Here is a 22,157-nt window from a genome sequence, read left to right as displayed (position 1 = left end):
AGTGGTGGCTCACGCCTGTAATCCCAGCACTTTGGGAAGGCGAGGCGGGCAGATCACAAGGTCAGGAGATCGAGACCATCCTGGCTAACACAGTGAAACCCCGTCTCTATTAAAAATACAAAAAATTAGCCAGGCGTGGTGACAGGCGCCTGTAGTCCCAGCTACTCAGGAGACTGAAGTAGGAGAATGGCGTGAACCCAGGAGGCAGAGCTTGCAGTGAGCCGAGATTGTGCCACTGCACTCCAGCCTGGGCTACAGAGCGAGACTCCATCTCAAAATATATATATATATAGACTGTTAAAAAGTCTCCCTATTACAGATTCATAATTTATGAGTCATTAAATAATATTTTTAAGCCATGACATTTTTTCCAGCAGGAGTCTCTAAATCTGTTTTACCACTGTAAAACCCCAAGCAAAACTCTACTACATCAGCTGTGTCACTGTAAAACCTGCCTTAACTCACATCAGTATGAAATTAAGCAATGTGTGTGAAACTATTTTATAAACTGTAAAGGATTCCATACATGCATGTTGGCAATTATTAATGTCTTCTCTAGGTGTGGCTTTGAAACAGATGCAGATTCTTTCTGCTACAAAAAACATAGTTACAAATGTTTTGTAACAAGGAGAGACACAAATATCTTCATGGACATGGATTGCTATGAGTTTTTGATTGACTAATACTTGAGCCACCACTTCAGTGATGGTATAATTTATCAAACAGTATTGAGAAACAGAAACTACTGGGGATGTTTTAAGGAGAAAAAGTACTTAATAGAGAAATTAGGGTTTTACATAATCTTAAGAAAAGATGAAGGTGCAGATCTTAGCCAGGCCTCCAGAGTACCACAAACCAACTTGCAGGAAGAGCTGTAACCACTGCCCCAATTGGCACAATGGGTAATGAGGATATTAAATTTAAGAACACACTGCTATAGCAATGATCCTGGGCTTAGAAAGCTGCCACCACAATTGCCTAGACATGGGAAGTCTGGCCCCCACTGCAAAAGCAGTGAAGCAGAATTTTGGGACTGGCATCTTCATGACTTTGCTTGCCACCAGAGAACAACCAAAGTAGGTAGATGGCTGGCCTTATTTCTGCCTATTTATTTTATTTTATTTTTTGAGACAGACTCTTGTCTGTCGCCCAGGCTGGAGTGCAGTTGTGTGATCTTGGCTCACTGCAACCTCCACCTCCCAGCTTCAAACAATTCTCCTGCCTCAGCCTTCTGAGTAGCTGAGATTATAGGCACCCGCCACTGCGCCCAGCCAATTTTCTTATTTTTAGTAGAGGTGGATTTTTGCCATGTTGACCAGGCTGGTCTCGAACTCCTGACTTCAGGTGATGCGCCCGCCTCAGCTTCCCAAAGTGTTGGGATTACAGGCGTGAGCCACCATGCCTGGCCCATTTGTGCCTTTTTTTTTTTGAGATGGAGTCTTACTCTGTTGCCCAGACCAGAGCGCAATGGTGGCGTCTTGGCTCATTGCAACCTCTGACTTCCAGTTTCAAGCAATTCTCCTGCTTCAGCCTCCCGAGTAGCTGGGACTACAGCTGTGCAGCACCATGCCTGCCTAACTTTTGTTTCTGTTTTGTTTTTTTGAGATAGAGTCTTGCTCTGTCACCCAGGCTGGAGTGTAGTGGTATGATCTGGGCTTACTACAACCTCCTCCTTCCGGGTTCAAGCAATTCTCCTGCCTCAGCCTCCTAAGTAGCTGGGACTACAGGCACGCACCAACACACCCAGCTAATTTTTTTGTATTTTTAACAGAGATGGGGTTTCACCATGTTGGCCAGGCTGGTCTCGAACTCCTGACCTCGTGATCTGCCCGCCTCAGCCTTCCAAAGTGCTGGGATTACAGGCATGAGCCACCATGCCCAGACAATTTTTGTATTTTTAGTAGAGACAGTTTCGCCATGTTGGCCAGGCCGGTCTTGAACTCCTGACCTCGGGTGATCCACCTGCCTTGGCCTCCCGAAGTGCTAGGATTACAGGCGCAAGCCACCGTGCTCAACCCATTTCGGCCTTTTAAAGCTCATGTGAGCACTTAATTTGCAACCAGAATCCTACTTGTAAAATAATCTAAGACATGTAGCTTTTAGCTTTGTAGCCTCTATAATATTAATGGCACAGTGGGAGTGGATGCTGAGTGCCACTTAAACATGTTCCATCTCAGTGTCTTCACAGCTGGAAGGTGTCAACATTGTTTCAAGGTGGGCAATTGATTTACTTCTGACTTTTCATAAACTAAAAGTAGAATAAAGGCTATTCCTCTAAAATTGCTATCTTACCTGTCACTCCCTTGCATTCTCACATACCTTCTTGAGTGGAGGGGAAGAGGGCATGGAGTGATAGCTGATGTGCCAGGAATTCTCCATACTCAGTCCGTCTTTCTTGTGCCATGTCGCAGCATCAGGATTTGCTAATGGGAGGATACTGCCCTTATGTGCATCGTTAGCCATGCACACTAAAGTCTTACACCTACACACAGGTCAGTATTCGGGCTTAGAGACCAACAGGGAAAAATTGCAGTTCTCATTGGTTGAACTTTATTGTTCACAGTTTTAAAACACAAAATTGAGAGGAACTCTAGAAAAAATGTGTCATTCTATTAATAATTGTTGCTGGTAGTTTAAAAATTCTGGTTCCTTTTTAAATTCCTATATACCCCCGTTTTTTTTTGTTTTTCTTGTTTTTTTTGTTTTTTTTAATACCTTGATCTTAGCCAAAACACCGAGAAGCAATCTTTTTTTTTTTTTTTTTTTTTTAAACCTATGGCTTCTCACTGAGATTGTCAGCTGTTGGTAAGTTTTGGTTTTTGTTTTTCTGTGTTTGTATTTACATGTATGAAATCTAGATTGAGTATCCCTTATCCACAATGCTTGAGACTAGAAGTGTTTTAGATTTGGGGTTTTATAGGATTTGTGAATATTTGCACTATACTTGCCAGTTAAGCATTCCAAATCCAAAATCTCAAATCTGAAGTGCTGCACTGAGCACCTCCTTTGAGTATCATGTTGATGCTCAAAAAGTTTCTGATTTTGGAGCATTTCTATTTCAGATTTTCGGATTTGGGATGTTTGACCTGTAATTTCAGATTTACATAAAAGCAGAAATAGTACACAGAGCGCCTTATATCCTTCACCCAGATTCCCCAATTGTTGGCCTTTCTGAACCATTTGGGAATAATACGCAGATATGATTTTCCATTATGTCTCAGTTGTTCAGTGTGTATTTTCTGAGTACAAGAATGTATTCCTACATATTTACATCATAACTATCATGTTTAAACATTTTAAAAGTGGGGATTTGAATTACATTGTTTTTCCTTTTGAAAAAATTACAGAGGAGCTGAATGCAATCAATATTACTTAAAATCTGATAATGTGTGTTAAATAGTAGTTTTCATTTATCAAGTGTTCAGTAAATGCTTACTATGTTGTAACAGCACGGTTATCAGCACTGTTGAAATAGATGAACAAGTTAACATTTGCACTCTCATTAGCTTACACGCCATAAAGAGGGAAATAAAGAGAACACCAGATGGTAAGTTTATGCTGAGAATTAAAACAAAGTGATGAAATAATGAGAATGTCAGATGGCTACTTTTGGTGGGATGGTCAGGAAAGGCATCTCTGGGGAGATTGTTAAGCTCAGACCTGAATCAAAAGAATGAGCCAGCCATGGAAACATTATGTTAACTCACATGGTAGTTTGAGATGCTTTATCTGATCAAAGGTACTTATTTTCAGTGACTTTCAACAATATTAAGGGTCTATAAACCAACACTCATTTGCATAAGAATAGCTACCAGTGAATCTTTTTGTATGATAGGTTTGTTTGTTTGTGTGTGTGTTTGTTTTTTGAGACAGAGTCTTGCTCTGTCACCCAGGCTGGAGTGCAGTGGCGCGATCTTGGCTCACTGCAATCTCTACCTTCCCATTTCAAGTGATTTTCCTGCCTCAGCCTCCCAAAGTAGCTGGGATTACAGGTGCCTGCCACCACACCTGGCTAATTTTTGTATTTTTAGTAGAGATGGGGTTTCACTGTGTTGGCCAGGCTGGTGTCAAACTCCTGACCTCAGGCCATCCACCTGCCTCGGCCTTCCAAAGTGCTGGGATTACAGGTGTGAGCCACCATGCCTGGCCATGATAGGTTATTTTGTGATGAAAATACCTACCTCTTAATTTGTCTGATAAATTTAAATTTTATGTCTAGGTTTTCTAGGATCAGCACTTCTATATTTTAAAGTAATCTATATCAGACTAACTGCTCTTGCATTCTTTTAATGTCAGTGACTACTTTGATTTGTGGAACAGTGTATTTTCCACATGAATAGTTTTTCTCATGGTGTATTTATTCTTTTAAGTTTTGTTTTTTAAATATACATTCACTTTTGAATGTTTCAGACAGCAGCAAAAGCAGCAACAGCAGAAGCAGCAGCAGCAGCAGCAGCAGGGGGACCTATCAGAACAGAGTTCACATCCATGTGAAAGGCCAACCACCAGTTCAGGAGCACTTGGGAGTGATCTAGGTAAGGCCTGCTCACCATTCATCATGTTCGCTACCTTCACACTTTTATCTGACATATGGGCTGCATCTGATTTTTGCTTTACATTATTCTTCATCCCCTCTTTAATCATATTAAGACTCTTAAGTAAATTTTTAATCTACTAAATTTCCCTGGATTAAGGAGCAGTTACCCAAAAAAAAAAAAAAAAAAAGCTAGATGTGGTGGCTCACACCTGTAATCCCAGCACTTTGGGAAACCAAGGCAGGAGAGGATTTCTAGAACATTTAATGACTACTTTAACATAATAATTTAAACTTCACAGTAATTTGTACAGTCTCCAAAAATTCCTTAGAAATCATGATTTTTTATTTATTTTTTATTTTTTATTTTTTGAGACGGAGTCTCGCTCTGTCACCCAGGCTGGAGTGCAGTGGTGCGATCTCAGCTCACTGCAAGCTCCGCTTCCCGGGTTCACGCCATTCTCCTGCCTCAGCTTCCCAAGTAGCTGGGACTACAGGTGCCTGCCACCTCAACTGGCTAATTTTTTGTATTTTTAGTAGAGACAGGGTTTCACTGTGTTAGCCAGGATTGTCTCAATCTCCTGACCTCATGATCTTGGCCTCACAAAGTGCTGGGATTACAGGTGTGAGCCACTGTGCCCGGCCAGAAATCATGAATATTAGTAGGTGAAAAATAAATACATTTTACCACCCGGAAAATGAAAAATACTTGAGTATAATCTAAATAACAATGGGAAGTGCAGAGTTACTTTCCAGGTCTCGGTTTAAATATGTCTTAAAGTTTGGCCAATTAGTAGTAGAAGTTGAGAGAAAAAGTAACTGTATCTGACAAAGAAATTGTAAGCAGAATATATAAAGAACTCTTAAAACTGAACAATAAGAGAGCAACTCAATGAAAAGGTGAAGAATTTGCAAAGGTACTTCACCAAATAAGACATAGGGATGACAAGCCCATGAAGAGACTCTCAGCATCACTAGTCACAGGGAGATGCACAATAAAACCACAATGAGATACCACGGCACCCTTGTAGGTGTGGCTTAATGAGGAAATAAAATTGACAATACCAAGTGTTGGCAAGGATCCAGGCAGCTGAGACTCATACACTGTTAATGGGAATGTAAAAGTGTACAGCTTTGGGAAACAGTTTGGCATTTTTTTGATAAATGTATACTTAGCCATATGATCCAGCCATCCTAATCATGTATATATAACCAAGAGAAAAGAAAACTTAGGTTCACATAAAAACTTGTATCAAATGCTTATAGCTGGCCAGGCATGGTGGCCCATGCCTATTATCCCAGCACTTTGGGAGGCCGAAGTTGGTGGATCACCTGAGGTGAAGAGTTCAAGACCAGCCTGGCCAACATGGCAAAACCCCGTCTCTACTTCAAATACAAAAATTAGCCAGGCATGATGGCGGGCACCTGTAGTCCCAGCTCTTCAGGAGGCTGAGGCAGGAGAGTCACATGAACCCGGGAGGCGGAGGTTGCAGTGAGCCGAGATCGTGCCACTATACTCCAGCCTGGGTGACAGAGCAAGACTGTCTCAAAAAAAAAGGGCTGGACACAGTGACTTACGCCTGTTATCCCGGCACTTTGGGAGGCCGAGGCTGGTGGATCACCTGAGGTCAGGAGTTCAAGACCAGCCTGGCCAACATGGTGAAACCCCATCTCTGCTAAAAAATACAAAAATTTTCTGGGTGTGATAGTGGGCACATGTAATCCCAGGAGGCTGAGGCAGGAGAATCACTTGAACCCAGGAGGCAGAGGTTGCAGTGAGCCAAGATCGTACCACTGCACTTCAGCCTGGGCGACAAGACCGAAACTCCATCTCAAAAAAAACAAAAAAAGATTATAGCATCTTTATTCATAATTGCCCAAAATTATAAACTGCCTAAATGTAGACCTTCATTTAGTTAACGAATACACAAACTGTGGTATATCCAAACAATTGAATAATAAAAGGGATGAACTGGTACTTTTTTCTATTCCTCCTCTTAAGTACAGCCAAGACACCTCAACATTTGTATAAAACATAAGCTGGGCCAGGCGCGGTGGCTCACACATGTAATCCCAGCACTTTGGGAGGCTGAGGTGGGCAGATCACCTGAGGTCGGGAGTTCAAGACCAGCCTGACCAACGTGCAGAAACCCTGTCTCTACTAAAAACACAAAATTAGTTGGGCATGGTGGCGCATGCCTGTAATCCCAGCTACTTGGGAGGCTAAGGCAGGAGAATTGCTCGATCCCGGGAAGCAGAGGTCGCGCTGAGCTGAGATCGCACCATTGCACTCTAGCCTGGGCAACAAGAGCAAAACTGCGTCTCAAAAAGAAAAAAAAACGAGCTGAATCTCAAAGGCAGAGAGAAGACAGACCTTGGAACCAGAGGAGCAGCGTGGTGGGGAGTGGCCTGGATTTTCTTTTTGCCGCATTTATCCTGGGCTTGGTGCTGGAGAAGCTGTGGGCTCAGACCAAGAGAAAACCCCATAAAAAGCCTGCTCTCTTTAGCCAAAAGAGGCAGCCTAGCAAGACAAAAACTTTTAGATAATAAGCACTTGACTACAGTCAAACACCACAGAATAAACTGGCCCCAAACCCTGTCAGCAAAGGCCGAGTGGAAGTCAAGATATGTACCCCAACCTGGAAGTCATAAGGTACACTTCTCCCCTTTCCCAGCCAACATGGTGTCAGAGAAGGCTGCCTGGGGAGCTGGGGTTTTCCTTCCCTCCAGGAGGTGATAACACTCCTTTCCCACGGTGTCAGTGGTCACAGGGAGCCTGAACGTCCACCTAATAATACATAGGCATCTCTCTGGCTCCTATGGGGGTAATGTCAGAGAAGAGGCCTAGTAGAGAATCCAGACTGTTGCTGGCGTCCAGCAGTAACAAGGACACCTCCACAATGTCCGTGGAGGCCACGTGGGGATCAGTAACAAGGCATTCCTCTCCCTCCCAGTCAGAGAGATGTCAGTGGAAGACTAGGGGACTAGAACTCCCGTGTGCATTCAGCAGTAATGCCCATGACCACCACTCCGTGTTATCACAGGCCTTGAAGAAGCCTGAACTTTCACTCCCCTCTGGTTGTAGTGAGGTGGCACTCCCTTTTTCCTGCTGCCAGTGCTGTGTCAGAGGAGGCTTGCCAAATTGGAAGATGTAAATAAGATTCACATTCTCATAATGTAATACCCCAAATTTTCAAGATTCAATTGAAAATCACCAAGCCGGGCACGGTGGCTCACACCTATAATCCCAGCACTTTGGGAGGCCGAGGTGGGCCGAACACTTAAGGTCAGGAGTTCAAGACCAGATTGGCCAACATGGTGAAACCCCATCTCTACTAAAAATACAAAAATTAGCCAGGCATGGTGGCGCACGCCTGTAATCTCAGCTACTGGGGAGGCGGAGGCAGGAGAATCACTGAAACCTGGGAGACAGAGGCTGCAGTGAGCCAAGATTGCGCCACTGCACTCCAGCCTGGGCAACAGAGCAAGACTCCATCTAAATTTATGTCATGGAGTCCCAGAAGGAGAGGAGAAAGAGGGTGGGGCTGAAAAAATATTGGAGGAAGAAGTCATGGCTGAAAAATTCCCAAATTTGGCAAAAGTCAGAAACCTATGGATTGAAAAAGCTGAATGAAGTTCAAATATGATAAACTCAAAGAAATTCACAGAGACATATCATAGTCAGATTTCTGAACACTGCAGACAAAAAATGAAAATCTTGAAATTAGCAAGAAACGACCTTACCTACAGCAATTTGAATGACAGCAGATTTCCCATCAGAGATCATAAAGGCCAGAAGGAAGGGATACATACAACAATTTTTCTAGTGCTGAAAGAAAAAATCTCTAGGCTGGGCACGGTGGTTCACACCTGTAATCTCAGCACTTTTGGAGGCTGAAGTGAGAGGATCACCTGAAGTCAGGAGTTCGAGACCAGCCTGGCCAACATGGGGAAACCCTGTCTCTACTAAAAATACAAAATTTAGCTGGGTGTGGTGGCACACGCCTGTAATCCTAGCTACTTGGGAGGCCGAGGCAGGGGAATTGCTTGAACCTGGGAGGCAAAGGTTGCAGTGAGCCAAGGTTGGGCCACTGCACTCCAGCCTGGGCAGTTGAGTGAGACTCCGTCTCAAAAAAAAAAAAAAAATTTAGCCGGGCTTGTTGGTGGGCACCTGTAGTCCCAGCTACTCAGGAGGCTGAGGCAAGAGAATTGCTTGAACTCGGGAAGTGGAGGTTGCAGCGAGCCAAGCTTGTGCCACTGTACTCCAGCCTGAGTGACAGAGCGAGACCTCGTCTAAAAAAACAAAAACAAGAAAACAACTCTAAACCCAGAGTTACACATCCAGAGAAATATCCTTCAGGAGTGAAGGGAAAATTAACAATTTTTCTTCAGCAGACCTACCCTAAAAGAATGGCTAAAGGAATTTCTCTAAACCGAAAAGAAATGATAAAAGAAGTAATTTTGGAACATCAGGAAGGAAGAACAATAAAAAGAGTAAAATATGGGTAAACACAATAGACTTTACCCTCCTTTTGAATTTTCTAAATGGATGGTTGAAGCAAGAATTATAGCACTGATTTGTTTTTCAGTATATATACTGGAAATATTTAAGGCAATTATGTTACAAATGAAGGAGGGTCAAAGTATATAAAGGGAGGTAACCTTTTTATATTTCTTTTGAATTGATGCAGGCACTTTGGAAAGTAATTTCACTATTTGTTTAGAAACGTAACATACCCTGACCATATGACATAGCATCTATACTCCCGGGCATTTGTCCCAGAAAAACAGAAATTTATTTATTTAATTTTTTTATTTTTTTTTTCAGTATTACACTCCGTAAGTGCTGTAATTAGCACTTAGAGAGGCCAAGGCAGGCAGATTGCTTGAGCCCAGGAGTTCAAGACCAGCCTGGGCAATGCTGCACAATCAAAAAAGAAAAACAGACATTTAGAAAACTATTTTAAATGTCTTTAATTGCTGAATGCCTCTTTGGCTAATATTTGTAAGATCCTTCTTCTTCTCCTCCTCCTCCTCCTCCTCCTCCTCCTCCTCCTCCTCCCTCCCTCCTCCTCCCTCCCTCCTTCTTCTTCCTTCTTCTGGCAGAAGTTTCACTCTGTCACCCAGGCTGGAGTGCAGTGGCGTGATCTCGGCTCACTGCAACCTCTGCCTCCTGAGTTCAAGCGAATCTCCTGCCTCAGCCTCCCAAGTAGCTGGGACTACAGGCGTGTGCCACCATGACTGGCTAATTTTTTGTATTTTCAGTAGAGATGGGGTTTCACCATGTTGGTCAGGCTGGTCTCGAACTCCTGACCTCGTGATCCACCCGCCTCAGTTTCCCAAAGTCCTGGGATTACAGGTGTGAGCCACTGCGCCCAGCCTGGAAGATCATTATTTAGACCTACAACTGATGCATTGTTCCACTGACACAATTGCCCAGGCTGGTCTTGAACTCCTGGGCTCAAGCAGTCTGCCTGCCTTGGCCTCCCTAAGTGCTAGTTTTACAGGCTTGAGCCACTGTGCCCAGCCAAAAATAGAAATTTATATTCTCACAAAAACATGTACATGAATGTTTATAGCAGCTTTACTTGTAATAATCAAAAACTGGAAATGACCAAAATGTCCTACAGTGAAACAAACTGTAGTACATCCATAGCATGTAATACTCTACTGTCAGGATTAAAAAGAAACCAACTGTTGGCACAGGCAGCACCGTGGCTGGATCTCAGGGGCATTATGCTGAGTGCAAAAAAGCCTCAAAGGGTCTTATACTGTATGATTCCATTTGTTCAACGTTCTAAAAATGACAGCTGTATAGAGATAGAGAACATATTAGTGGTTGCCGCTAGTTAGAGAAAGTGGGTGAAAGAGAGGTGGGTGTGAATATAAATCGATAGGAGGGAGATCTTTGTGGTATTATAACACTTCTATGTCTTGATTGTAGTGCTCATGGTTACATGAATACACATGTGTGATAAAATGCCGTGTAGAACTACATATAACATTGTGCCAATGTCACTATCTAGGTTTTAGTTTGATCTTTAGTTACATAAGATGTAACTGTTGGGTGAAATTGGGCAAAAGAATACCCGAAACCTCTCTGAAATATCTTTGCAACTTCCTTTGAATTGACAATTATTTCAAAATAGAAAGTTGGGTTTTTGTTGTGTATATCAACATGAGTATATCAACATGAATTGTTGATATACACAACATGAGTATATCACAACATGAGTATATCAACATGAACTGCTGATATTGTTGATATACACAACAAATTGGTGATATACACAACAAATCCCAAATGCATTACACTAAGTGAAAGAAGCCATATTCAAAAGGCTACATATCTACTGATGCCTTTTATATGACATGCAGGAAAAGATGAAACTGTTGGACAGAGAATATACTGTTGGCTAGCTGGGATTAGGAATTGGGGATTGACCACAAAGGGGCAGCATGAGGGAGTTTTCTGGGGCAATGGAATGGTTGTATATCTTGACAGTGTATTTGTCAAAATATATAGAACTATAAAAGTAAGTTTTGCTTTATATGCATTAAATCAAAAAAAGAAACTCGCGCTCAAATAGAAATACATTTTCTGAGAGCTTACCTTTTGATGACTTTGAGAATTTTCTGGAAATTTTAAAGAAATGTGGTTTTGTTTCCCAACAGGTGATGCTATGGGTGAAGAAGACATGCTTCAGGCAGCTGTGACCATGTCTTTAGAAACTGTCAGAAATGATTTGAAAACAGAAGGAAAAAAATAATACCTTTAAAAAATAATTGAGATATTCATACTTTCCAACATTATTCTGTGTGATTACAGCATAGGGTCCACTTTGGTAATGTGTCAAAGAGATGAGGAAATAAGACTTTTAGTGGTTTGCAAACAAAATGATGGGAAAGTGGAACAATGCGTCAGTTGTAGGACTAAAAAATGATCTCCCAAATATTAGCCAAAGAGGCATTCAGCAATTAAAGACATATAAAATAGTTTTCTAAATGTTTCTTTTTCTTTTTTGAGTGTGCAATATCTAACATGTCTAAAATTAGGGCATTTTTCTTGGATCTTTTTGCAGACCAGCTAATTAGCTCTTGCCTCAGGCTTTTTCCAGTTTTCTTTTTCTCTCTTGTAGATAATTTGGCTCACATCATCTAATAGTGACTTTCTTATTAACCAAATTAACCTTTCAGGAAAGTATCTCTAGTCTGTGTTGATAATAGTAATGGTTCTAGAAGGTTAAACAGTCCTCCCTTCAACTGTATACTGTGTGCTCCAGTGTTTTCTTGTGTCATTTTCTCTGATCACAACTTTTCTGTGACCTGGTTTTCATTATTTTCCCACAATTCTTTTGAAAGATGGTAATCTTTTCTGAGGTCTAGCATTTTAAGTCCTGTGATGGGATCATTATTTCATGACTGGTGCATTCCTAAACTCTGAAATCAGCCCTGCGCAAGTACTTGAGAATAAATGAGCGTTTTTTAAAATGTGTGAGCATGTGCTTTCCCAGATGCTTTATGAATATCTTTTCACTTACATCAAAACCTTACAGCTTTGTTGCAACCCCTTCTTCCTGCGCCTTATTTTTTCCTTCTCCAATTGAGAAAACTAGGAGAAGCATAGTATGCAGGCAAGTCTCCTTCTGTTAGAAGACTAAACATACGTACCCACCATGAATGTATAATACATGAAATTTGGCCTTCAATTTTAATAGCAGTTTTATTTTATTTTTTTCTCCTATGACTGGAGCTTTCTGTTCTCTTTACAGTTGAGTCATGGAATATAGGTGTCTACTTCACATCTTTTAGTAGGTATAGCTTGTCAAAGATGGTGATCTAGAACATGAAAATAATTAATGAAAATGTTTAAATTTATACTGTGATTTGGCACTTGCATCATCTTTAGATAGCTTAAGAACTGTAGAAGTCACAGTACTTAGTGGGTCTGTAAATAAGAAAGTCCATAGTTTTGATAAATATTCTCTTTAACTGAGATGTACAGAGAGTTTCTTGCTGGGTCAATAGGATAGTACCATTTTGGTGAAAACCGTGTCTCTCTGAATTTGATGTTTTAGTTTCTGTGTTCCCCATCCCTCATTCTCCAGCCCCTTTTGAAGCTCTTTTGAATGTTGAATTGTTCATAAGCTAAAATCCAAGAAATTTCAGCTGACAACTTAGAAAATTAAAGTATGGTATATTGCCCTACTGGTGTGTGGCTGCACACATTTCATCAGGGAAAGTTTTTTGATCTAGGATTTATTGCTAACTGAAAAGAGAAGAAAAAATATCTTTTATTTATGATTATGAAATAGCTTTTTCTTGGATATAACAGATTTTTTAAGTCATTATTTTGTGCCAAAGTTTTCTGAAGTTTCCCTTACACAAAAGGATAGTTTTATTTTAAAATCTAAAGTTTTCTTTTAATAATTAAAAATGTTTCAGAAGAATTATAAAACTTTAAAACTACAAGAGATGTTAGACTTTAGTACTACTCCCTCAAGATTTAAAAAGCTAAATATTTTAAGACTGAACATTTATGTTAATTATTACAGGTGTGTTAGTCATATTTTCCATGGATATTTGTTCATTACCTTTTTCCATTGAAAAGTTACGTTAAACTTTTCATACACTTGAATTGATGAGCTACCTAATATAAAAATGAGAAAACCAATATGCATTTTAAAATTTTAATTTTAGCATTTATAAAGTTCATATATACCCTAGTTAAAGCACTTAAGAAAATACGGCATGTTTGACTTTTATTTGCTAGAGAGGTTTTTTTGGTTGTTTTTGTTTTTGCTTTTTTTGAGACAGAGTCTCGCTCTGTTGCCCAGGCTGGAGTGCAGTGGCGTGATCTCGGCTCATTACAACTTCCACCTCCTGGGTTCAAGCGATTCTTCTGCCCCAGCCTCCAGAGTAGCTGGGATTACAGGCGCCCACCACCATACCCAGCTGATTTTTGTATTTTTGGTAGAGACATGGTTTCATCATGTTTGGCCAGGCTGGTCTCGAACTCCGGACCTCAGGTGGTCTGCCTGCCTTGGCCTCCCAAAATGTTGGGATTACAGGCATGAGCCACCGCGCCTGGCCAGCTGGAGAGTTTTTAAAGCAGAGGTGAGCGCACACTGGATGCGTTTGAATGTGTTTGTGTAGTTTGTTGTGAAATTGTTACATTTAGCAGGCAGATCCAGAATCACTAGTGAACTGCCATCTTGGTGGGGTTGGCTTAAATGTAATTGAATGTTTAGATTCTATTTCTTAATTGATTGGCCAGTATGAAAATATGCCAGTGCAAGTAACCATAGTATCACAAAAGTTAAAAGTTATGCAAAGCTATAGCTTATGTATCAGGTACTGCCATTTACTGTAAACCACCTGCAAGAAAGTCAGGAACAACTAAATTCACAAGAACTGTCCTGCTAAGAACTGTATTAAAGATTTCCATTCTGTTTTACTAATTGGGAACATCTTAATGTTTAATATTTAAACTATTGGTATCATTTTTCTAATGTATAATTTGTATTACTGGGATCAAGTATGTACAGTGGTGATGCTAGTAGAAGTTTAAATAAGCCTTGGAAATACCACTTTCATATTTTCAGATGTCATGGATTTAATGAGTAATTTATGTTTTAAAAATTCAGAATAGTTAATCTCTGATCTAAAACCATCAATATATGTTTTTTACAGTAATCAACATATAAATATTTCAGTAATATAAACTGTTTGAAAAGGCTGCTGCAGGTAAACTCTATACTAAGATCTTGGCCAAATAATTTACAATTCACAGAATATTTTGTTTAAGGAGGTGCTTTGTTTTTGTCCTTAAAACTTGATTTTTCTTAAGGCTTTATTCATGATGCCAAAGCCAATGAGGAAAAAAACTCAAAACCAGTTGAGTATCATTATAGACAAAACTACCAGTAGTCCATATTGTTTCATTTAATATTAAGTTGAATAAATTTTATTCCAGTCAGAGCCTAAATCACATTTTGAATGTCTGAATTTTTGATACTATTTTTGAAATCATGCTAGTGCCGGCCGGGCGTGGTAGCTCACACCTGTAATCCCAGCATTTTGAGAGGCCAAGGTGGGTGGATCACGAGGTCAGGAGTTCAAGACCAGCCTGGCCAAGATGGTGAAACTCCGTCTGTAGTAAAAACTACAAAAATTAGCTGGGCGCGGTGGCAGGTGCCTGTAATCCCAGCTACTTGGGAGGCTGAGGCAGGAGAATCACTGGAACCTGGGTGGCAGAGGTTACAGTGAGCCGAGATGGTGCCATTGCGCTCCAGCCTGGGCGACAGAGTGAGACTCCATCTCAAAAAAAAAAAAAAAAATCATGCTAGTGCCAAGAGCTACGAAATTCTTAAAACTCTTAAAACTGGCCCATTGGACTTGTACAAATACAAAATAGATTCAATGCATAATCAAAATATAATTTTAAAATCTTAAGTAGAAAAATAAATCTTGATGTTTTAAATTTTTAGGAGGATTCGATCATTAATATTGATGACCTCCAGGCTGGGCACAGTGGCTCACGCCTATAATCCCAGCAATTCAGGAGGCTGAGGCGGGCAGATCACTTCAGGGCAGGAGTTCAAGACCAGTCTGGGCAACATGGTGAAACTTCGTCTCTACTAAAAATACAAAAATTAGCTGGGCGTGGTGGCACACACCTGTAATCCCAGCTACTCAGGAGACTAAGAATCGCTTGAACCTGGGAGGCAGAGGTTGCAGAGAGCCGAGGGCTCACCACTGCATTCCAGCCTGGCGCAATAGAGTGAGACTCTGTCTCCGAAAAAAAATATATATGTATATGTATATATATATGTGTGTGTGTGTGTGTGTATATATATATATATGACTTGCTATTTAAAACTTGATCCCGGCCGGGTGTGGTGGCTCACGCCTGTAATCCCAGCACTTTGGGAGGCTGAAGCAGGTGGATCACCTGAGGTCAGGAGTTCAAGACCAGCCTGACTAACATGGTGAAATCCTGTCTCTACTAAAAATATAAAAATTAGCTGGGTGTGGTGGCGGGCACCTGTAATCCCAGCTACTTGGGAGGCTGAGGCAGGAGAATTGTTTGAACCCAGGAAGCGGAGGTTGCCGTGAGCTGAGATTGTGCCATTGCACTCCAGCCTGGGCAATGAGTGAAACTCTTGTCTTAAAGGTTTTTTTTTTCCTTGGGCTACTATTTTCTCTTTCTTTCTTTCTTTTCTTTCTTCCTTTCTTTCCTTTCTTTTCCTTTGTTTGTTTGTTTGTTTTTAGTAGAGACGGGGTTTCACCATGTTAGTCAGGCTGGTCTCAAACTCCTGACCTCAGGTGATCCGCCTGCCTCAGCCTCCCAAAGTGCTGGGATTACAGGTGCAGGCCACCATGCCTGGCCTTGGGCTACTGTTTTCAAAGTGAATTGTTTGTTGTATCGAGTCCTTAACAAGTATAGACATATGATATATGTGATCCTAATTAAGAAATACCAGATTGGATCAACTAATCATGTCAGCAATGTAAATAACTTTTTATTTTTCATATTCAAAATAAAAACTTTCTTTTATTCCTGGTCCCTTTATAACCAGCATTTTTTGCTTTGAAAAATGAGCTGGCTTTGTAGTTTTTTAAAGTCTTAAACATAAGAAAAATGTCTTTTGTTCTAATTTGCTTTCATGAATGAAGATCATTGACATGGTTGGTAAATTCTAGAATTTTGATTTTGTTTTTTAATTTGAAGAAAACCTTTGCTATTTTTATTTTTTCCAAATGGTCTGACATTTTAAGAATGAATGCTAATAACTTCTAAATTTATCGTCACTGGCATGTTTAATAGCATATCAAAAAACATTTTAAGCTGGTGGATGCATAGACAAAGCAATGGGAAACTAGTGAAATACACACGGATGTTCCTGAGGCACTTAGGAAGCTCTCAGTTGTCTGTTACATAGTTCAAGGAATGTTTTCTGAATTTTTTTAATGTTTTTTTTGAAAGACAAAAACATACATTTTAAATGTGATTATCTAATTTTTACAACACTGGGCTATTAGGAATAACTTTTTAAAAATTACTGTTCTGTATAAGTAAAATATTTGAAATTCAAGTGCAGAAAATATCTGAAACAAAAAGCATTGTTGTTTGGCCATGATACAAGTGCACTGTGGCAGTGCCCCTTGCTCAGGACCCAGCCCTGCAGCCCCTCTGTGTGTGCTCCCTCGTAAGTTCATTTGCTGTTATTACACACATAGGCCTTCCTGTCTGGTCCTTAGAAAAGCCGGGCTTCCAAAGCACTGTTGAACACTGAGGATTCTGTTGTTAGTGTGGATGTTCAATGAGTTGTATTTTAAATATCAAAGATTATTAAATAAAGATAATGTTTGCTTTTCTATTTCCTTTTGAATTTGTGTTTATTGTTCATTCATAGCTATTCAAAGTATGATTAGAGCTGAGCTTTGTGGCTTGCATCTGTAATTCCAGCTACCCAGGAGGCAGAAGCAGGAGGACTGCTTGAGCCCAGGAGTTTGAGGCTGCAGTGAGCTATGATCTTGCCACTGTAATTCTAGCCTGGGCGACAAAGCAGGAAAAAAGTGTGGATGGAGGACCAGCAACATCTGTATCACCTGTGAGTTTTTCAGAAATGCAGAGTTTCAGGCCACACTCAGACCTACTGAATCAGAACTTGCACTTTTTGCAAGATCCCCAGGACACTGAAGTGTAGAGTGAAGCTTGAGAAGCACGGTTTTATGGATTGTTCTTAACCAGCTGTGGTGGTGAATATGAGTAACGCAGGCCAGCACAGTCCATTGATATTCTATTCCAGCTTACTGCCTGCCAAAAGGTCCATTATTACTGGATCCTGAGTCTTTTCCAAGAGAAGCTAAGAATTCCAAATTTTTATTTGAAATATATTTTTAAAATGGTTGCTCAATTGGCAGGGTGCCAGTGGCTCATGCCTTTAATCCCAGCATTTTGAGAGGCCGAGGTGGAAGGATCACTTGAGCCCAGGAGTTCGAGACCAGCCTGGGCAACATAAAGAGACCCCATCTCTATTAAAAAAAAAAGAGAGACAGAATACTGCCTTAAAAAAATCATAAATGTTTGCTCAATTGATTTTTAACCCTGAGGGCCAAAGCACATTAGTAGCAATTTTTAAGAGTGCTGCTTTTCCTCATTGTATCTAACTCTGGACACCAGAATCCAAATGTAATGATTGGACTCCACCTAGACTGATTGAGGAATATATTGTCTTCACATTTAGGGTTGTCTATTCATTTTAGCTTTAATTAGGATTGGGCACAAATTTTGAAACATAGTATGTTACAGGACAGGGATCCCGATCCAGACCCCAAGAGGGTTCTTGGATCTTGTGCAAGAATGAATTCAGGGCAAGTCCATAAATTGAAAGAATTGAAAGCCAGTTCATTAAGAAAGTAGAGGAATAAAAGAATGGCTACCCCATAGGCAGAGCAGCCCTGAGGGCTGCTGGTTGCCCACCCCCCCCCCCCCCCTTTTTTTTTTTTTTTTTTTTTTGAGACACAATCTCGCTGTGTTGCCAGGCTGGAGTGCATTGGCATGATCTCAGCTCACTGCAACCTCTGCCTCCTGGGTTCAAGCAATTCTCCTGCCTCAGCCTCCTGAGTAGCTGGGACTACAGGTGTGTGCCACCATGCCCAGCTAATTTTTGTATTTTTAGTAGAGACAGGGTTTCACCATGTTGGCCAGGAAGGTCTCGATCTCTTTACCTCGTGATCCACCTGCCTTGGCCTCCCAAAGTGCTGGGATGAGCCACCTCGCCTGGCTGGTTATTTCTTGAGGATATGCTAAACAAGGGGTGGATTATTCATGCCTCCCCTTTTTAGACCGTTTAGGGTAACTTCGCAGCATTGCTATGGCATTTGTCAACTATCATGGTGCTTACGGGAGTGCAGCAGTGAGGACCAGAGGTCATTTCATTGCCATCTTGGCTTTTTCAGCTGGCTTCTTTACTGCAACCTGTTTTACTCGCAAGTTTTTTATGACCTGTATCTTGTGCAGACCTTCTATTTCATCCTGTGACTTAGAATGCCTTAACCATCTGGGAATGCAGCCCAGTAGGTCTCAGGCTCATTTTACCCAGCCCTTATTCAAGATGGAGTTGCTCTGGTTCAAACGCCTCTGATATTTCCCTACTCCCTTTTATAAGACAACCCTTAATCCTAAGGGTTGCGGAGGGATGAAGATCCATCTTCTGTAACTTCTTCAGGCTGAATAAGGGTGATGATATTCCTGCCTATGAGAGTCTCTTGTATTAGGGTAGAAAGGAGCTCAGTCAGTATGGCTCTCTATCCTTCCTCCCTTCACCAGCCCCTGACAACTACCATTCTACTTTGTCTCTATAATTCTAAGTATCTCATATAAGTGGAATCATTCAGTATTTGTAGGGTTTTTTTTGTGACTAGTGTATTTCACTTTGCCTGTCAAGGTTCATCCATGTTGTAGCATATGTCCGAATTTTCTTCTTTTTAAAAGCTGAATAATATTCCGTTGTATGATATATGCACATTTTGCTTATTCATTTATCCATCAAAGAAAACCAATAGCTTTTTTACATACCAATAACCTGGTTAAAAAAAATAAGATGGAAAAATACCAAGCCCAAAAATGTCAAATTGTTGAACACCAGAGAGGTACTATAATTCAAGCTGAGCAGAAAGGAATGGCCCTTGTCTCAGCCCTGAGCCACATGTCACTACATGGGCCCCAAGCAGCTCTTCTTGTGCTCAGAGTCCTGCTAAGTCTTGTTCTTCACTCCTCTAAAGTGGCTCAAACTAGCGCAGGAGGCCAGGAGGGAGCAGATTCTATGCCACCTCCATTGCTTCTGCGCCTTCTCCAGATCCATTTTTTCCAAAAGCTGTGTTTGAATTCTGCACAGGGGCATCTCTGTCTCCAACACTGAAACCCCTTTTACCAGACCCAGAGAAGACTGCCTTTTTTTTTTTTTTTTTTTAGACGGGGCCTCATTCTGTCGCCTAAGCTGGAGTGCAGTGGCACCATCTCGACTCACGGCAAACTCTGCCTCCTGGACTCAAGCAATTCTCCTGCCTCAGCCACCTGAATAGCTGGGATTACAGGTGCGGGCCACCACCTCCAGCTAATTTTGTATTTTTAGAGATGGGGTTTTGCCATGTTACCCAGGCTGGTTTAGAACTTCTGAGCTCAGGTGATCCACCCGCCTTGGCCTCCCAAAGTGCTGGGATTACAGGCATGAGCCACCTAACCCGGCCAGATTTAACTGCTTTGAACCACCATCTCACACATCTTCCAGGGGCTTCTAGTTAAATACAGAGTATTAATAGTGTATAATTCCATTTATATAAGATCCTTGGAATAGCCAAACTCACAGAGACAAAAAGTAGAATGGTGGTTGCCGGGGGATGGTAGAGGGGAAAATTGGGAGTCATTTAACGAGTATGGAGTTTCAGTTTAGGAAGATGAAAAAAGTTCTGGAGATGGATAGTTGTGATGGCTGCACAACAATATGAATGTACTTAATGTCGGTGAACCGTATAACCATTTAACAATTGAAAATGGTTATAAAGGTCAATTTTGTGTTATGCATATCTTATCACATAAAAAATACAGAGGACTGATCACTATATTTGCTCCCTTCCAAAATCCCACCTAGGTTAAAGCAAAATATATAAACCCACAAGAACACAGGGACCAGGAGAGGAGATGCATTCATTGGATTAGGTTTGGTTGTAAAACAAAAACAAAAACAACAAAAACAAAAAAAACTCCTGGGCGCGATGGCTCACACCTTGTAATCCCAGCACTTTGGGAGGCTGAGGCAGGCAGATCACAAGGTCAGGAGTTCGAGACCAGCCTGACCAACATAGTAAAACCTCATCTCTACTAAGAATATAAAAACCAGCCAGGTGTGGTGGCATATGCCTGTAATCCCAGCTACTGAAGTGGCTGAGACAGGAGAATCACTTGAACCAGGGAGGCAGAGGTTGCAGTGAGCTGAGATCGTGTCACTGCACTCCAGACTAGATGACAGAGCAAGACTCCGTCTCAAACGGAAACAAAAACTAATATAACAGTGACTTTACATGCTATGGGTTTTTTTTCTCCTCTCATCTTCAAGAAATGCGGAGACTGCCAGTCCAGGGATGATACAGCATCACAGTGTCAGGAATCTGCTCTTTCTGTATAATTGTTACAGGAAAGGGGTCCCGATCCAGACCCCAAGAGAGGGTTCTTGAATTCAGGCCAAGTCCACAGTGCAAAGTAAAAGCAAGTTTATTAAGAAAGTAAAGGAATAAAAATTCCCTACTCCATAGAGCCGCCCCAGGGCTGCTGGTTGCCCATTTTTATGGTTATTTCTTGATGATATGCTAAACAAGGGGTGGATTATTTATGCCTCCCCTTTTTAGACCATATAGGGTAACTTCCTGATATTGCCATGGCATTCGCAAACTGTCATGGTGCTGGTGGGAGCGTAGCACTGAGGAGGACCAGAAGTCACTCTTGTGTGGCCTTTTTGGTTTGGTGGGTTTTGGCCAGCTCCTTTACTGCAACCTGTTTTATCGGCAAGGACTTTATGACCTGTATTTTATGTTGACCTTGATTATCATCCTGTGACTTAGAATGCCTTAACCATCTGGGAATACAGCCCAGTAGGTTTCAACCTCATTTTACCCAGCTCCTATTCAAGATAGAGTTGCGGCCCGGCGCAGTTGTTCATGCCTGTAATCCCAGAACTTTGGGAGGTTGAGGTGGGTGGATCACGAGGTCAAGAGTTCAAGACCAGCCTGGTCAACATGGCAAAACCCCGTCTCTACTAAAAATACAAAAATTAGCCGGGCGTGGTTGGCGTGCGCCTGTTATGCCAGCTACTTGGGAGGCTGATGCAGGAGAATCACTTGAACCCAGGAGGCAGTGGAGGTTGCAGTGAGCAGAGATCGCGCCATGCACTCCAGCCTGGATGACAGAGCAAGACTGCGTCTTGGGGAGGAAAAAGAAGAAAAGATGGAGTTGCTCTGGTTTACATTCCTCTGACATAATGGCTTTATGTACATGGCTTCCATGGTTAAGGTCAGCTCGTGGATCTGATATGGCTGTGTTGGTGATCATGCCCAGCAATCAGAAAGAGAAGGGAGGCCGGGTTTGGTGGCTCATATCTGTCATCCCAGCACTTCGGGAGGCCAAGGCAGGAGGATCACATGAGCCCATGAGTTTGAGACCAGCTTGAGCAACATAGGGAGACCTCATCTCTACAAGATATAAAAAAAATCAGTCGGACATGGTGGCGTGTACCTGTGGTCCCAGATATTCAGGAGGTTGAGGTGAGAGGATACCTGGAACCTGGAGGTTTGAGGCTGCAGTGAGCTATAATCGCGCCACTGCACTCCAGCCTGAGCAACAGAGTGAGACCCCATCTCAAACAATTAAAAAAAAAAAAAGGAGGGCAAAAAAAGTCTATGTACCTTTTCTTTCAGGTTACCTTCTCAAAGTTGTGCATACCCCTTCCATTTACATTACATTGGCCAGAGATTAACATGACAACTACTAGCTACAAGGTGGTTTTTATTCTGGGTTGCCATGCATCTTAGCTTGAGTACCCTACAGGCAGATCCTGAGACG

General features: G+C 41.5%; 1 protein-coding gene across 13 annotated transcripts in view; it reads left to right on the top strand.

Moving 5' to 3' along the window:
* Positions 1-15,329, top strand: part of ATXN3 (ataxin 3) — a 47,031-nt gene extending 31,702 nt beyond the window's left edge. For 3 of the 13 annotated variants that reach the window (XM_025391528.1, XM_025391527.1, XM_025391521.1), the window contains 2 exons: positions 4,411-4,535; positions 11,210-11,532. In XM_025391528.1, coding sequence (XP_025247313.1) covers positions 4,411-4,535; positions 11,210-11,304 — 220 coding nt within the window. In that variant the 3' untranslated portion in view covers positions 11,305-11,532. Of the gene's footprint in view, positions 1-201; positions 217-1,064; positions 1,077-4,410; positions 5,743-7,264; positions 7,268-11,209 lie in introns of those variants that run through there. The other 10 variants (XR_003120448.1, XM_025391529.1, XM_025391525.1 and 7 more) reach the window with 8 other exon arrangements.
* The last annotated feature ends 6,828 nt before the right edge of the window (positions 15,330-22,157 follow it).

Source organism: Theropithecus gelada, chromosome 7b (genome assembly GCF_003255815.1).
Source record: "Theropithecus gelada isolate Dixy chromosome 7b, Tgel_1.0, whole genome shotgun sequence".
NCBI classification, from domain to species: Eukaryota; Metazoa; Chordata; class Mammalia; order Primates; family Cercopithecidae; genus Theropithecus; species Theropithecus gelada.
Note: the sequence above shows the minus strand (reverse complement) of the source record. Positions and strands in the feature narration are given on the sequence as shown.